This window comes from Tenebrio molitor, chromosome 3, assembly GCF_963966145.1.
Source record: "Tenebrio molitor chromosome 3, icTenMoli1.1, whole genome shotgun sequence".
Lineage (NCBI taxonomy): Eukaryota > Metazoa > Arthropoda > Insecta > Coleoptera > Tenebrionidae > Tenebrio > Tenebrio molitor.
In genome coordinates, this window is record NC_091048.1 from 3495623 (window position 1) to 3514013 (window position 18391).

General features: G+C 33.5%; 2 protein-coding genes across 4 annotated transcripts; one reads left to right on the forward strand and one right to left on the reverse strand.

Moving 5' to 3' along the window:
- Window positions 1-6: 6 nt before the first annotated feature.
- LOC138126419 (protein CNPPD1) lies at window positions 7-3806 on the reverse strand. Of its 2 annotated transcripts, none has more exons than XM_069042203.1 (5): window positions 2322-3806; window positions 2173-2266; window positions 1915-2120; window positions 1733-1861; window positions 7-938 (listed from the first exon to the last, which is right to left on the reverse strand). In XM_069042203.1, the coding sequence occupies exons 1-5, from the start codon at window positions 2352-2354 to the stop codon at window positions 135-137; spliced, it is 1266 nt and encodes a 421-aa protein (XP_068898304.1). In that variant the 5' UTR covers window positions 2355-3806; the 3' UTR covers window positions 7-134. The 2 variants fall into 2 exon arrangements, with proteins under 2 accessions (XP_068898304.1, XP_068898303.1); XM_069042202.1 differs by having other exon boundaries at window positions 2173-2269.
- Window positions 3807-3925: 119 nt separating this feature from the next.
- Window positions 3926-18386, forward strand: LOC138126423 (transmembrane protein 65). Of its 2 annotated transcripts, XM_069042209.1 has the most exons (6): window positions 3926-4164; window positions 4222-4561; window positions 13251-13376; window positions 16089-16130; window positions 17021-17088; window positions 17144-18386. In XM_069042209.1, the coding sequence occupies exons 1-6, from the start codon at window positions 4159-4161 to the stop codon at window positions 17447-17449; spliced, it is 888 nt and encodes a 295-aa protein (XP_068898310.1). In that variant the 5' UTR covers window positions 3926-4158; the 3' UTR covers window positions 17450-18386. The 2 variants fall into 2 exon arrangements, with proteins under 2 accessions (XP_068898310.1, XP_068898311.1); XM_069042210.1 differs by lacking the exon at window positions 13251-13376.
- Window positions 18387-18391: the final 5 nt, after the last annotated feature.

Consider the following 18391-nt stretch of genomic DNA (forward strand, 5'->3'; position numbering starts at 1 on the left):
GCAATATTTTAACTGCAAAATCTTTATTAACGTAATATAAATTTATCACCAATGATTGTTGCCAAAAATACAAAACTAAGAAATAAATTACTCATAATTTGACCGTTTAGAAGTAACAGAAGTACCGATAAACATTACGACTTAACATTTTGCATGTAGTACAAATATCTGTCGTAAAATCCGTCTTTTATCGTGTCTGTCCATTCCTTGTGCCAAGAATTTTCCAGTTGATCTTGAATCCTGATTTTCGTCGACTTGTGCACCTGAGCCTCCAAATCCAGAAACTTCACCTCGCGGTAAGTCTCGTGGGCGTGTCTCCAATACAAAGCTTCGAATTTTGGCATCTCGATCTTCTCCAAATACGCCGACGTCTCGGACAACCAGTTCATCGTCGGAATGGTCCACCAAGCCCAAGAAACATTCTGCACGTTATCCTCTTTCATTTTCAAGTCAGTCGCGTCGCTCTTGTTGCAGAACGGTTTCAGAAAACTTTCGATTGAAGCCAGGAAGATGCTCGTTTTCAAAACGTTCAAAGTTTTCGCTTCGTGTTTAAATTTAACGTCGGCTTCCTGTCTGTCCGATACGTTTCTTTCGATGACGTTGAGTTCGTTGCGGCCTGATTCCGAAATGAAGAGAGTGAGAGTGTTGTTTTGTTCGACGTCGACTTTTCTCGCTTGCAGACACGTGTCGGAGATGTGGCTCACTATGAAGACTGAGCCGCACAGGGTGAGCACCGCGGCGACGTACGAGGCGATCAGGATCGTGGATATTGCCAAGATGTTCTGGATCAGAGTCTGCAGTTCGATCGTTGCCAGGAGGGTGTGAAGTTCGGTGTAGGTGAAGAAACCTCGTAGGGCACCTTGTCTCTTCGCCAAGGATCGTTCGATTTCGCCCAGCTTCCTCCAAAACGTCGGTTCGTTTACGAAGACTTCCCAGTCCTGCACGAAAAAAAAAAATCGTCGAGGCAAATGCACAAAAAAAAATACAAGCTACTCTAATTGTCGAGAATTTTTATTGACATTGAAAAACAAATCCATTTCGGGGTATTTCCAAAAGATAGTGGATGATTTTTTTTTACAAAGAAAGTTGGGTTACGTTCAAGCTTGACAATTAGCTGTACCACGGCCTCCTAGATTCATACTCGTCTCTTATGAATCTAGGAGGCCGTGAGCTGTACGAATCGGTCTACGAATCAACTGTTTTTTTTTTTTCATTACTAACTGAGTTTGGAAATATTTTTATCATATGGTAAAAAAAAATACTAAAGAAAATTCAGGATGGATTGGGTATTTCAGGTCAAATAATTTTATTTTTTGGCTTGTGATTATGTCTTATAATAGTGACATGCAGGGAACCAACATAATGCCAATTTAGCGTAGTAAATGCAGGATGGATTAGGTATTTCAAGGTCAAATATGTAATTTTATTTTTTGGCTGTGATTGTGTCTTGTAAACCATTTATTTAATTTTTGCACATATTTTCTCAAAATTATTTTGTAACTTCACTTCTAAGACACAAAACATAATCTGAGACTTATTTAGCTTTACTGAATTTAAAATTTAACTCAATCTTGAAGCTTCTGCATTATAATTTTACTTTTTAACTTTATTATAAAGTAAGTTTTATTAGTTAAATAAATATCAGGAGTGCATGATAAGAAAGAATTACTTCATGATAAAATGATTATTAAATATGATAATTTAAGAATAAAATGAAAACATTTTAGCTTACAATTGCTTTCAGAAAATCCTTTTCCAACTGAACCAACTGTTTCACTGTAGTCCCACCTGAAGATGCCCATTCATCAATAAAAACTTCATCAGTCTCCCCATCATCATACAAAAATTTACATGAAACCATCTAAAAATTGATTTGACAGTTAAAATCTTTGAACTATGTTATGGAAAATTTACCAGAGATACTAGGAACAAATCTGAAGAGCAGGTACGTTCAAGATAGTCAGGACAAATTTTCTTCAGTCTTTCCAAATACAAAATCGCGATTACAAGAGAACAAGGAGATACACAGGCATTTCTCGAAATATTTGCAGCATCATCACAGTGCAGTCTATCTAATGAGCGACCACGCTGAGCTTCAGAAAAGAGCTCAGCTGCCAACTCTACAAAACGCGTTTTATTGAACTTTCATTATCAAGTAATGACAACACCCACCTGTTACAGGTAGACTCAGTCCATCTGGTCTAGGAAACTTGCCATAATACAGTGTCTTGGTTATTCTGGAAATGTACCTCTGATGGTCTAAATTCTTCTGAAAATGATTTCCTTGAACGATTACAACAGGTAGAGCGTAACATACTCACTTTATCTCGCGTTTTCTTTGGTATTTTGGACATGTTTTAACTCACTGTCTTCAAGATCTAGAGTTAATGGTTGGCACTAACAGGAATTTTTGTATTGACCACACTGCAAAATTTGATTCTTACTGTACTATGAGTAATGTAACCCACTAAGGCGAAATGCGTGGGATTCTGTTAAAATATCTCATTCGCAATCATAACATAAGTTACTGAATAATAGAAAGTCAATCGAACAGGTCACCCATTTTACACGGTTAAAGTAAACAGCGCCATCTATTTTTTACGCAAAGCAGAAAAAAACTACGAAAATAGGTTTCAGTTAAAAATAATTTGGTCGCAGGCTAAGAATTCCAGAATGTTTCGTCGATTTGATGCAGTAAAGATTTAAAATAGAATTTATTAGTGTTCCTTCATTGGGTAAAAAGTAAGGTTGGGAGGTACTTTCTAGTATTTTCTGTTTTATATGTTGGCACTGTTGGCAGCTTGATTGAAATTTGTGTTTGACAGTTTACTCCAACCCAGATCCAACCACATTTTTTAATGAGTTGATGAATGGATTATCCAAATCTGTCGGTTTAGTTATCACAGATTTTTTTAAATTTAAATTTTGGAGCTAAATAAATTTCTCAATTAAATCCTAGATTACAGTTAATTATAGTGAAGTCGAGTTCATTACTGGCCGTCCATTAAATAGTTCTAACACAGAACTTCTAATCTTTTTCTGTAAGGACATTAACACATTTTTGCCTTTGTGCCTTTTTTCATGGGTTGGTAATACAGCGTTATCAACAATGACTGAGTCTGTTGGCAATGAAACAATTGAAAAATATTGGTGTTTTTCTGTTTCATAATTGGCACTGACCGGATGTTTTAACTTGACACGATATTAAAAAAAAATTAGGTAATGTCGGGTATGTTTATCTATTACAAAAATGACCCTTTGATGGTAAACGTCAAATTCGCTTGTCAACACTGTCAAACCTGACAACCGGAAATGCGTTTAGAGGTTTAGATTACAGTGGTACCAAAATCATTCAAATTTTCATTGTTACCAACAGATTCAGTCATTCTTGATCACGTTGTACTATTGTTCGTTATTCTACTGAGATAGGTTAGAATTAACGTCAAAATTCAATGACATTTTTAAAAATCAGTTGATAGGTATTGTCAAGTAGACAATTAATTGACAAATCGACAAAACCAAATTTACATTAGGAAAATTTTCGTTTGCCGTTTTTTTTGGCAACCAACTGTACACCATAGTGTGGAACTGTGGATCTAACCTAACCTGACCTGACTTTGCAATAGTTGCATAAAATAGTAGATACTTTGGTCAAAGAAAAACGTGCTACAGAATAATGCAAAATTTATCTCATCCTCATCCATCCTTTCCTTGGCCTCTTGGTCTTGGTCAATCCATGCTCATGCTAAAAGATTGCAAATACAACCGAGAGATGGCGCTCGCCGTGATCGAATCGCATTCTGTGAATAATCTGTTTCTGCATTAACACGAAAGTAAGAAAGAAAGAGCGAGAGTAGAAATTTGTGCGAGAGAGACAGTGGCAGAAGCACTGATTAACAAATTGACATAAACATGACATAAAGCATAAGTAGAAGTGACAAATAGGATTGGTGAATATTCTGATAGTGCAGCAGCGTAAGGGGTGACTAAATCCGATTAAAGGGGGGCAGTCCTGTTCTTGTCAGTAACAATAAGTGGTGAAAGAGACGAAGTGATAAAGTGAGTAAACCCGAGAAAAATGAGAATTTTTGTGTGTGCGGGAACCGAAATGTGTCCGATTCATTCCAAGACAATTTAAATTTTTTTCGCCCCCAAATAATGACCGTCAGTAGATACACGGTGAGACGAAATTGACACCCCAATAAATCTACAATTTTGTAGACAACTGCGATGGCAACAAAAATAGTGAGATATCTAGAAATACCCAAGATAAGCAGCAATCGCTTGCAATGCATCGTTTCGGTGCCGAAAACAAAACTGACAAATTTTTGCCAATATAGATACGAAATAAGTAATAATTCACATATCAGAAACCGTAATTTTAGTATAAATTATTTGTTAAGTGGTAGTGCCGGTAGGGCTGAAACGACCAGCACCACTCAGGGGCTGTCCAAGTTGCAGGCCCAGGAGCTGGTCCTGAGACTGAACGGAGAAGAGAGGAACATTCTGATCTCAGCCCTGCAAGAGTACCAGTCGAAACTAGTCAAAGATGAATATGAAGGTAAACACAACAGGTATTTGTGGTGTCAGTTCATTTATTTTTTTCTGCCTCTGGCTCTGTGTTTTTTGTTATTCAATTTGCTTATTTTTATTTAAACAAATGTACACGCAGCGTACAGTAACACAACGCGAAAGCAGCTAACCCAAAATACACGAGTAGGTATGTTATTACTTATTACCAGCTGAAATTCAGGGAGGTAAACATTTTACCTCCCTAAAAATACAGTCAAATATTTGGTTGATATTTGAGCAAATTTTAAAACATCAAAAAATACTCATGCATTTTAAAAATACTAAAATTTAGCCGTATTTTAATATTATATTTAAATATTTTTTTTCCACTCTCTACATGGTAAGTACGTTGTTATGACATTGATTTGGTGAATGTAGGTACAACTTTTTTGACCTACCGTTGGTTACTATTAACGACGGGATGTAAGTAACCACTTACATCCCTCGGGGAAATAAGTGACAAAAATTAAACCAAACAAAACACTAATATGCCTTATGGTAACGTTTATTCGATTTCTGTGGCAGGGGGAAGGAACATGAAGCGTTTGCAGCCTCAGCAACTTCCATTTCTCTTTTAATTTTGTTCAAATTCATTTTACAAACTTTTGACACGACGCTTTTAATATTGACGTTTTGTGTGATGCAAGTCGTAGCAACCGGCAACAGACATACTAATATTTTATTCAAATATTTCAAATAAATTCATCAAAAAGAAAGTATGCAGTTCAAAATAACTTTGAGAGTAGAAAAAATATTATAAACAATTCGGGAGGTAACTAATTTAACCAGTCTCGGACTCTATTGCTACCCCTCGCTATCGCTCGGGGGCAAACTTGTCCTCGACAGGTAAATATTAGTTACCTCCCTTAATGTTTAAATAACTATTAATAGTTAAATGCTCATAAAAGCAGTCATATTTTTTATATATTTTTTATCAACCTACAAGGTGATTCATGAGGAATAATAATGAGCCTAACAAAATTTGCGATGCAACCAACAATACATGTCCTCTATAGTTTTTTAGTTTGTGTTTTTATCGATTATTGCACATAATGATTTTATTTGGTTAAATTTGATAAATATGTATTTTTTAAATCCACATTATCGGTGCAAATGTAATGTTGGTTGCATCACAAATTTCATTAGGCTCATTATTACTCCTGAATATTTTTTTCGTGATGTTTTTTCTATTTTGCCACGGCATAAATTGTCGTATTCGGTATCAAATTATTATCAGAAAAGATATCGTTGGTTAGTACGAAACTTTACGTAATTTATTCAACAAATCTAATTTATTTCAATATTTCTTTATTAGGACAATGTGTGTTAATCATTTCTATCTGAAATTCACCGGATTTAACAATTCTTTTGGTAATTTCATTGTACTCAAAAAATGTATTATTTTGAAAGAAATACAACAAACCATTTGTATATTTAAAACCGTTATTTATTTCCGATCTAAACCTGGAAGCAAATAATAAATCATTCCGTGTGATTTTGGTCTGTATAAATACTCCTCTGATCCCAGAAGAAGTATAAAAGTTTTGCCAGTATAGGTGTTAAAAATACAATCCATTTTCTTTTCTTTTGGAACTCCAAGAGCATCTATAGGACGGCTATACCAATCAGATTTTATTGTAAAAGATGGATAATCCATAACGAACATTTTATTAGCGACAATAATTTTTCCCAAAGTTTTGAGTTAACCGAAAGATACTTAGGGCCCGATTTCAAGTCATAGTCGCAAATAGGTGGTGCAGCGCAAATGTGTAGCTATCTTTGTCCTACACATTAATTACCAATATGCGTCATCTTTCTCGCTTGCGACGTTACCATGACAACAACTGCGACCGTCGCAAGTTAACTTGAAATCAGGCCCTTAATCATTAACTAAGAAAACCTGCCCAAGAAATCAAAGCTAATTATTATTAACCTTGTGAATATGGGATGAAACGACGAATTCACCTTTAGCTGATGAAGCTTTGCTGAATTATTTTATTTTGAATTAATATGTATAAATCCTTAATGATGCATATTGTGTAAAATGTAAAATCTTACCCTCATGAACGAAGCGAAGGCTATGGTTGCCCTCCAACAATGATAATAATATTAACTTCTAGAGATTATTTTATGAAGAGATATGTATTAATAAAAGAAGCAAATTATATTGGTTATTGGTGTTGTTACTTTAATTTCAAAATACATATACTGCACGCCAAAGTCGATGGTAATAATGATTATGAAATAGTCGATATTATGGACGCAAATAGCGAAACTCCAGTAGCGATTGAACACCATTCATGGTCATTATTGGTTAGCTAATGTAACTTTCTTTGCGGTTGGAATGCACTTAACTGTTACCGTAGTAATTTGTGGACTTCTGGAAGCGTAAACTGGCGCGTTGGGAATAATCAAAATAAGATTTCTAGGGTTCATACCGTATTTTCCAAAGCTGAACGAAATGAAGTTTCACCTAAACAATGACGCTTTTCGATCATTTGAATTTGGAAAGGATAAATATTAAAAATTAACGGTGAGCCAATCCCTACATGTGAATATCAGTCGACTTTTTCACCAGAAAATGTAGATTATCAACGTTTGTACACATCATTCCTTTCATGAAATTACAAAAAAGATTTAGTTGAAGGGATATAAATGTTTTCATAAATTACAATTACTATCCAGTTATTTGCTTTGATGTAACGAAAGAAAATGATGACACTTTATTTGGTAAAATAAAAGCTGCTGAACTGGAAGTTATTTGGACGTTAAGAAATTATGAAAATATTAATTATTATGTCTATGCTGTAGTCGAATCGCAAAGAATTGCAAATATGTGTGAATGTCATAGATGAAAAGATTTATTTAGAAGCGAAGTGAGTGGATTCTTCTTTTTAATTAAATTGAGTGTTTTTATCACTTAATCTGATTTAAAAAACTGCGAAGTTGCAAAGAAAAAAGAATAGTGTTACATTAAGAGAAAAACAGATTAATGAAATTAAAAAATGTAAATAAGGAACGAAAAAATATTGTAATACTTATCACATTTTCTCCCACGCAAATGGGTGAATTTTTACCTGCTTGATTTTTGTGGAATTTGTAAAAAAAAAATTCCAAAATTTGTAAATTTCGTCTTTTTTGTGATTTCCGGAAAAATTTAATAAAAAACACGTCATTAAAATCTCTTACTTGACTCGCAGCTTTAAAATACTCGGCACAAAGTGCCTCGTATTTCAATTTAGCTCCTCTTCAGTAATGTGAGATTTTCCTGACTTTTATGTAAATAACTACATATTATACAAAAAAAATCAAGAAGATGGAAATATATTTTTTTTGCTAATAAATGTCGAAACCTGAGACATCAATTGCTTTTAGTGAACTTACTTTTGTAGAAATGTTGATTGAGATTAACTGAAAAGCAAAGCACGGTTTTCATGTATTTGATAAAGATAATGTTAAGAATAAATTGGAGAAAGCTTTTAGTGAGATAGATAAAAAAAATCACCACTTCACTTTAATTGGTAAAATCATTGAATTAGAGATTAAATCAGAATATTTTTTTTAAATGGACGAATACATATTTAGAAAAGCGAAAGGCGGCAATTGAAAATTTATCTTATAAATAAATTAGATTAGAATACAAGATCGATAGTGTCATAATAATATATTTGATTTTATTATCTCCTTTTTAATCAGAGTCAGACCTCATGATTGAGGTCCGAGCGTTATGATCAGTCAGTTATCAGTTATTTAGAACAATATGGCTATATTGATAATAATCATTCAAATAAAGTTTCATTATTGAAGGGCACAGTAATTAGAATTCACCGAATACTAATAAATTTTGGAGAATTTTGTGAATTGCCAATAAATACTCTAAAATGTGGTGTATCAGATAGACCTTTACACTTTTCGATTTCAAATACTAAATGGATAAAAAATGTAAAAAAAGTATTGCAACAAGAGCTTTTATCTACGATCGTGTAAAAAGTAGGCACTTTTTGCATGAAAATTGTTGTCAAAGTTGCCGTTTAGAGAGAGAACTGACTGAACTGTACAATAAAATTTTTATTGCATAGAACTATCAGAATAAAACAATACAATTTGTTGGAAATATCACTATTTAAACAATCTCAAATAAAATAATGACTAAAAGTAAAACGTTATGATCGTAGAGAACATGTTGTAAGACATATGTGTAAAAAGTTCCTTTTTCTATTTTGCACCTATAACACAGTCAGCATAACACTCAAACGGGTTTCGAAAAGGAGTTCTATTCGATACCGGTTTCAGGAACATTTACTTAAATTTTTAATGTTGGTAGCGACTCCGAGTCAGTGCTACGTGATCACTACTGCACTTCACGACACTTTAAATTCAAAACTTGCAATTGTTCGTCTAGTTACCAGTGTCACCAACCCTTTGTATTTGCCAAATATGTATAATTTTCCTAGCATCGTGTTTTGAACTTTTTTTTAATGTAAGATTTAAAATAAGGGCAAAAAAATATTGTATTACATTCGTTTTATAAGCAATTTTGTCGCACTTGTTTGCTTTATAGCGCGTGTGACAAAATGGTATCTTATAAAACTCGTATAATAAATTACTAATATTGCACTCATATCCTTTAAAACACTCGCTCGTACCTCGCTCATATTTTAAACCCGTTCGTGCAATAAAGGATAACATTCTACACTCAAATCTTTAATAACTACTTAATTAATGTGTTAATGTGTGGCAAGAGAAATGTAATTTAATTTTTGAATACAACACGGTGAAGCCGGACGTATCAATCGTATTTTCTAGTGGTCGTATAACTCACAGAAATAACTATCGCTACATGAAAGGCCAATATAGCTGTGATTTCGATGGAAATGGAAAAGTTTTAGAGCATGCTTTCTTTCCTGCAGACACCAATAAATGCAGAGAAATATATCTAGACAGCTCAGAATCGAACTGTTGCAGACCAAAATAAACAATTCGTGTGTTCAAAAACCCCATGAACTATTCACTATTCACACATTTAGAACCCCGAGTCGCTACTAAATTGGATGATCACAACCTCGACAGAAGATTTATTGTTAATTTATTCTTCAGTTAAGGAAGAGATTACATTGACTCATATTTGTGAGTCATTTTACTCGGTACTGTGAGAAAACAAACCTGGAATGGATAAATATTGGAATAGAATGATCACTCGATCTAAAAATAATTTCTTAGTAATGATTTTTTTTTATTGTGGCGATTTTTATAAACGTGTAAAGTGAAAATAACCGTCAATTTTATAAAAGAAAATATCTGCGTTGTCTAGAGAAAAGTAGGATTTGAACTGGGCGAATCTTTGAACTGTTAAATAATGAATAAGAACTACTGTTACAATATTTTTTAGAATTAAGAAAAAAAATAACATAGCTGCATGACCCCGGCGTTTGACCCCGAATTAGCTACCCCGCTTTTTTCTGTATGTGTCGTTCTGCTTCATTTACACCACGTTGAGGGTGTAAAGGAACCGAACTTTATTTTATGCTAGTTGGTAGGTTATGGATTATTGTCCAGATGTTGCGGTCTTTGGTGCATTCTTAGGATTAGGTAACTGCAGCTGTCTTAATTGGTTTTTTGCATAATATCGACCCCAACGAAGGGTCTCAAGTTTTGTAATAGCCCGCCTATAAAGGGGGAGATTTTTGTGTATGAAAAACAGTTCAGAATTAAAGTTTGTTAAGGAAACAAGTCTTTGATTGCATTTTCTCCGATACGCCTTACACTTTATTTGAAGTTTGAGTTTCACTGGATCCTGACAGAGAAGTGAAGAGCTCAATATTAATTTATCAGAAGTGGGATAAACTATTTTTCTTTAATAATTTATCAGAAGTGGGATAAATTATTTTTTCTTTAATACTACATGTAGAGTCTTGTTTTATGTAGGAATCTGTTAGCATTTCGAAACTATGTAGTTTGATCGGCTATTTCTGGAGAGGTGAGGAACTATCGACAATTTTTAGATCGGGTGACGTCACAATCAGGCATAAAATCAATATAAATTTAAAGTACGAAGACAAATTTGTTGAAGGAACGATTTTATTTGGGGTTTTAAAAGGTCGCAGAGAATGCAGGTTTATGTGAATTCATCCGACGGGTGTGTGGCTGTCAAATGTAAATTCGTCAAAAAGTTTTGATGGGGTTTTCAATCTCGATGAAAAACTGTATTCGTGAAATCTGAATATGGGACATGCAAATAATACAAGCGAATAAGTACAAGGTACAGGCAGGAACAAACGTATTTTTGAAGATTTTACTTGAAGAAATATTGGAGAAAATGTAAAAGCAACATTCACAATTGTTTTCAGGATTTATTGAAATATGTATGTACAAAAATTTAACGTTCGATTGAACTTTTGCCATTAAAAAATCCATCGACTTTATTTTGAGCTATTTATACAGAAAACGTTACTTATAGCAAGGGAATTACCCGCTACAATCAATTCCTGTTCCAAATGTTTGAATTGCCCAAGAACAAATGTACACAATTTTAATTCGTTTCGCTTTTATTCGCTTCCAATTATAAAGAAGACAACCCCATTTTCTGTTTTAAATCGACATCAGTTAAATTTTAATTCTGTCGGAAAAGTGTCGTGTTTTTTTTAAAGAGTTATTTCTTTACATTTCAGCGGCAAAGTCTGGAATGACACAGCAACGTTCCAGATTTAATTAATTCTCCTCAGAACTTTTTGCTTTTAGTTAATTATAGTGAAAGATTATTTGATATCAGCCTCGAGGGCATGAACCCTACGCCGTCGCGTGTAAACGCATTATTTAAAATTCAAATGGACCCGACCTAATCTGGCACAAAGTAGGATTTCACTTTTTCATAACGTACATATGCGGAATAATTACGTTAAATACATTGAAATTAAAACGAGTTGGGGAGATTACAGCACGGACAAAGCGAGGGCTTTTTCAAATTTGTATATTTTTGTATAACTTTGACATACACGCAACAAATTTCAACGAACTCAACTTACTTATTCTAATTTTGGAAGAAATATCTTTATTCATTCATTTTCTGACGTTCTTATTTAATTCCAGTTTAAGTAAAGTATCAGGGTTATTACAAAATTTAGGAGAAACGGAATGGGAGAGTGTCAAATTAATTAGTGAAGGGCCCCAAGAGGTCGACCCTAAAGACCCTAATGGGTCTAGATCTACCGATAAAACCTAATTTTTATAATGCATTTAGGATAACTTCACGCATTAAACAAAATTGGATTTGGATTTATATTTAGTAGTTAGTTAAATACATTGTTTCCGTCGGTTTAGATTTTCTTCGTGAGGGACCTTACTTGACTATATTTTACGTAAACAGGAATCCTCTGTTTGGTTTTTACGTGATTGATGCCGATCCATAACCGAAAAAATCCTTCGACTCACCTATCATCGTATCGAAACACTTGGAAGCTTTATAATGCAGCGTGTGAAACCCTACTTCAATCCAACTCACTTTAAAAGCTTCTAGAAATACCTGTAGAAGATTGTTACGAGTCCACGGGTGTTAGAACTAAAGAACTCTTCAAACCTATACAGAATCGACCGTTTCTAAAATCCCGTCTAAATGATTTTTTCTACGATCGTGTAAAAAGTGCATTGTTTTTAGTGGAAAAAGTGCCTCTTAATTGCACTAGTGCAGTAAAATCTTTATTGCACGCATCTGTCAACAGTGAGTGTTCATTGCATTTTTCACACACGACGCACAGGACTGAACTGTTGTTTATCGTTGTTTTTTTCTCGTTTTTTTTGTTCAATCGTAGAAAAAATGTATGCAACACGTGCAAAAAGTGTTGTTGCGGTTGACGTGACAATTTTCACGTCGCGTGCAATAATCATTCACTTTTTGCACTTATTACATAAATAACTATTTGTTTTCTAATAAAACAAAATTTGTCATCGAAAGTGTTTAATGTTTTAATCAACGTCTTATAAGCTTAGTTGTGTAAAGAGAGAAATTAAATTGTATGAAGATATATACATATTTACGATTATGATTAAACGTAAGATTTAGAGAATTCAAAACAATCAGGATTTTTTCAAAGTAAATAATGTTCTGTTTTTTTTTCGGAAAACGTTAGTTAAAGCCACGCCACGCGAACACCTTGGTGTCCACCCCAATTTTTTTCAGAATGAAGTTTTTTCAAATATTTTGTAATATTTTTTAATTGACTAAAGAACACAATATTTTATACTTCTCCACAATTTTTTTAAATAAGATTTCAATCTTACCGAAGATTGTTCACATCTCCTATACATTTTATAAGAATTAAGTAAACTGTCGTAGTAGCTGTTGGAAAAAATATCTTCAAGAGCCCTATGTAGCTTTAGTGCTTACTGAAATGGCTTAATTAAATAAAGTTTATTGAGAGAACTTGCTGCAGAAGTTTTCGTTGCGCTTGTAGAAACATTATTAATTGCGATTTGATTAGTTTTTTTTTTATAAAGCCGAGATGTTTTTCTTCATGATTCGTTTCATGCAAATCCATTGACGATGCTATCAAAAGAACATTTAGTTGCGCTAGTGACGTTGTCCTGAAAAAAAAGTAGTTGACGCGAATTCACCCATCAACCACCACGAAAGATGATTACGGCGTTTATTTTTTTATTTTTTTTTGTTAATATCACGCTCAAAGGTCAACTCGCAGCCTCACGATGGAGAAGTAAATTTGGCCGCCCGAGCAAATTACCCAGGCTAGGAGATGTAGATCCTACAGGATCTTATTGTCCTGTTCCGGAAGACTGGTTAAAGAAGAAGTGGGGTACGAAGGTTTTTGTTTATTTTTCATAATACTAATACAGGGTTTGTGTCCTTTATGAATTAAGTCCCTCTGTATATAAAACATACCGTTTTTGCATGATGTTAAACCAGTAAACAAGTGTACCAGTAAGAGTATCAGTAGATCGACAGGATGATGAATAATTATTAATTTATTAATATTAGGGCCGGTTTTTCAATTGATGATTAATTTTTGATTAAGGTTTAATTTGTAATTAACACAATGTTACCGTTTTTCAACCTATGATTAACAAAAAAGTTCATGTTAATTCTTGATTAACTTAATCATACGATGTTCTGTGAATTAATCGGAATTTAATGATTAACGTCAAAAGTGACAATGCCGATTTATTGAAAATTTATTATTAAAATAGTAAAACCATGAGCAAAGAATAATGATTGATGATATTTATGACGTTAATGCTTTATAGTAGTGATGAAGAGCCACGAAGGCCAAAAACTATATGCTTTAGGCCCAATCACTTCGAAGAATGGGACCAAAAAGATTTTTTTAGTCGCTTTCGTTTGTCTTCGCGAACAGTAGAAAGATTGTTAGAAGAAATAGAAGAAGCTATTTCCTATCAAACTAACCGATGAGTGTTGTGGAGTAGTCTGCATCAAATTCAGGGGTTAAAATACCAGCAAAATTTGTATTTCAGAAATGACTGTCTATCGCCTCAAAATCAGTTGCTTTTTAGTCTGCGATTTTATGCAATAGGAGCGTGGCTGGAGACTTGTGGTGTACACAAGTAGAGCTCTAGCGGCGTTGCGTCCAAATTATATTAAAATCCCCCCAAACCGAAATGAAATTAACAAATGTAAACAAAAGTTTTTTATAGTACTTCTAGAAATAAGTGAGAACAGAGTCAATTGCTTTATGGATGTAATTATCCTTGGTAAAATGGTTAGAGATTGATACCCAACTGTTAGGGCACAACAAAAGCAATTGACTCTGTTCTCACTTATTTCTCTTTAACATAGCAAGATTTCCTAATTGTATTATAGGGGCATAGACTGTAGAAATACAATCAGTAGGTGGAGAAAATGCGGAAATTAGGATGAACCAAAATTACAAATTTGGGTCATTGTTTACTTTACCTATTTGTGGAATTTTCGCGTTTTTTCTGGCTAGACAGCCGCAGGGCGTTTTCCTACATCGTTCCCCACCACTCAAACCTTGTGCAAATGAATTTTCTTTGCCCTTTAGACATTGATCAATGATCATTGATGCGACCTTGAAACACAACAAGAGAGAAAAACAAGGGCATTTGCACAAGGTTTGAGTGGTGGGAAACGACGTAGGAGGACGCCCTAAGGGTGTCCACAAGTAGCTAAAGTAAACAATTACCTAAGTTTGAAATTGTTACAAATCACAAACCACCAAGTTGTCAAATTTGACAGAAAAGTTAATACCAACGTAACAAACTTTCAGTTAATTTTTAATTAGCTAATCATAATTGAATTTTGGTTTGAAAAACGCTATTCATGATTAATTTGAAATTAATCAAGAAGTAATGATTAGCTAATCAAAATGTTAATCATCGATTGAAAAACCGGCCCTTATTCGTCGCAGTAATTATGATCTTTAGACGTATAAAGCGCATGCGATATTGTGATAAAATACCTGGTGTTGATTAAAAGGCTCGTAAATTATATTGTAGAGTTTTTGGCTTTTGCTTTTTGGAAGAAATAATCGCTTTGAATTACTAACAAGGAGTTCACATAAATCTAACACCACATAGTTATATTTTTAAGTTTGTTTTCTAGTTTTCTACTTGTTTGCACTGCATGGGGGTATTGCTCAACTGCTTATAGTGTGCACAACATAGTGTAGTATTGATTAAACGCTTAGTTTTGTGTCATATTAACATTTTACAAGTGTGCATTGTAGATCTATCGCTGTCAAATACTAATACTAATTGTCTTTGTATTGTGAAAATAATGAAAGGAAAATTTATTATTTTCGCTTTTTACGAAAAGTGACGGCAGAGAGAATGATTCTTTGCATCAAATAAGTATGTTTCCCATTAAGATAGATATAAATTATTATTTTAATAAGAATTAAATAAACCAAGAAATGAAAAACAATACTGTAAATATTGTTCTGCGAGAAGAAAGATTATCTTGTTGAAATTATCTTTTAAAAAATTTAAATTGGTTACATGTAGTGGTTTGTGTTTTAACTTCTATTAAAACTACTAAGGGCCAGTTTACAGAAGCGAAATGAAGTTAATCGTAATCAAATGCGAGATTAACTCAACATGTGATCAGATTCAATCAATCGAAGTTTCGGATTCCGCGCATTAAGCTTTAATTCGATTAAATATTATTTAATTCTTTTTCTATAAACTGGTCTTTAATCTATTTGTGAAGTGTTTTTGCTTTTGCATGTATTTTTTCACTTATTGAACATGAATAATTGTAGTTATTTATGTAACAAGTGAGTAAAGTAATACTTTTTTCTACGAGAAGGAAAATTTGCCGCACGAGCGAAGCGAGTGCACAAATTTGCCGAGTAAAAAAAAGATACTTTACTAACGAATTGCATACAAAATTTTTTTGGCGCCCGTGCATTTAATAGCGGACGCTAAAAAAATAATTTATCAAGCTGGATATGTGTAAAACAAAAATAACTATTCATATGTTATGCAGTGCTCCGTGATATTTATTTAGTAATGAAATAATTGTGTTTTAGCCGAATCAGTACCTCGACCTTCAAATAGGAATTTAGTCGATAGTAAGTATGTACATTATTTAATGCTTTGTTACAGGAGTAAGACAAGAAGTAAAGTTGTGCACTAATTGTAAGAGACGTAATTTGCTGTTTCTCGTGTAAAGAAAATGCATCCAAGTCGTAAAACAGTGCAAGAACACCGTATTTTGTGGCAAATACAAATACAAATCTAGAGATATTAAAAAAAAGTCGAATATAAACATAACCTTATTTACGAAGTAACATTGCAACAAATAGTTCTAGTAAAATATTTACATACAAAACAAAATGTTTCATTAATAAAAAGTCAAACAAATTTAAATAACGACATTTGACAATAAACAAACAAATCTATCGAATACTACCAACCTTAAAAAAAATACAGCTTTAGTTTCCTTCCTACTTCTAACGAAAGAAATCCCCAAGAAATTGCATCGCCTTTAAAAAATGAAATATTAATAGACCAAACTTGTAAAGACTTTAATTTAAAAGAAAAATTTCAAGTCATTTCAGTATAGATCCTCTTTTTTTTTAAACGATTGGTGGCATTACAATTATTTCAAATTTTTTTTGACAGTCAATAAATTGTTTAGATTAAATACAATAGTTATATCTGCAATGTTTTTATGGAAATGAATTGTTAATATTATGTTTTAGTTTGATAAGTGGATTATTAAATTAACGCAGCCTAAACTTTACAAAGTGAGGTTATGTTCACATCGAGGGTAATTTTATTTTTCGGTAGTAAAATTAATTTTCATCCAAATCCTCTGGTAGATTCGTGTTCAGCGAATGAAACAGCGTCTTCTTGCCCTTAAAATCTGGAGCTTGGACTCGAAATTTAAGAAAACCGCCAATCAAATGTACCGAATAAGACATACCTACTATAATAAACAGTTAATTTTTTGTTTCAGTGGCCATTGCTAACTCAATTCCTTTTATCGGATTCGGTTTCTTAGACAATTTTTTCATGTTAATATTCGTAAGTAAACGTAATTCCACAACAATGGCAGATTGTGATTTATTCTCGTTTTCAGGGGGACTACATCGACCTGTACCTCGGCTCGTACTTCTGCCTAACGACGATGGCCGCGGCAGCTTTAGGAAACACTTTCTCCGACGTTCTGGGAATAGGAACGGCCTTTTACGTTGAAAGACTGGCAAATAGAATAGGTTTTAGTCCGCCTAGATTGTCGCCCATGCAAATGGACATGACATGTTCACGTAACGCTGCCAATTTCGGCCGAGTATTAGGAGTCACGTTAGGATGCATATTAGGCATGTTCCCGTTGCTATTTAGGAAACCCAAAGATGACGATGAGAGGAGTAAAGATGTGAAATGAAGCCAACCCCAAACGTCTAACCCGTGAAAACCAAATTTGTCCATGTTTCGGTAGTACGTAGAGAAAAATAGTCTTTAGTTATGGATTTTCGGCTCTGAAGGCCGCTTGCGCCACCCCTACTTAAGTACACAAAAGATTTTTCCGTATATAATTCCATGATGACCACAAATAAAAAAAAAAACACTGCTATTGTGTGCCAAATTGTTCAACATGATAGATTGCTACCATAATGCACTGTATGTTTTTAAAAATTTAACAGAATGTTTATTTTAATTCGTAAGGAGTTGGATTTTTTAAAATTTTGCAAACGGCCACCGAGTTGCTTCAAGGAAGTGTTATTTAGTATTTAACGGAATGTTAACAAATGTAGCAGCTTGAAGTTGGCAGCGATGACCAAATGTAGCAGTTTACAAATTTAGCTTGCGTATTCTTGTGAGGTGACTGAAATGAGCCGTTAACACAGGGTGGAATGGATAATAACCTTTGATTAGTTTGTTCTGTCCGTTTACATTTCTTCCCACAAACTTGTACATATTAGCTGCACTAGCATTCTAGTAGAAAAACGTAGAACAGATGTAAAATTTGCGAACGCACTGAAAATGTGAGGTAGTGTAGGATTTTATACAGAGTATTAATCCGGTTTATCCTGCCTATTATACTGTACATGTAGGTGTATATAAAACTGTACATGTGTATATACTATTCAAGATTACGTACCTGCAATAAAAAGAATCTTATGGTGCTAAGGCCAACTCTTTTCTGTGTGCTGTTCGCCAGTTTTTCAAAACTCACAACTAAAATTGCAAGTGTACAATTACACAAATCCCCATCCAATCTCAATGCCTTAATTACTCCTAAAAGTTTAATTGCCTAATAGTAATAATTCTTAACAAAAGTCTTCAATAAAGTGTTTGTAAAATAAACGTGACAAGTGTGAGTATT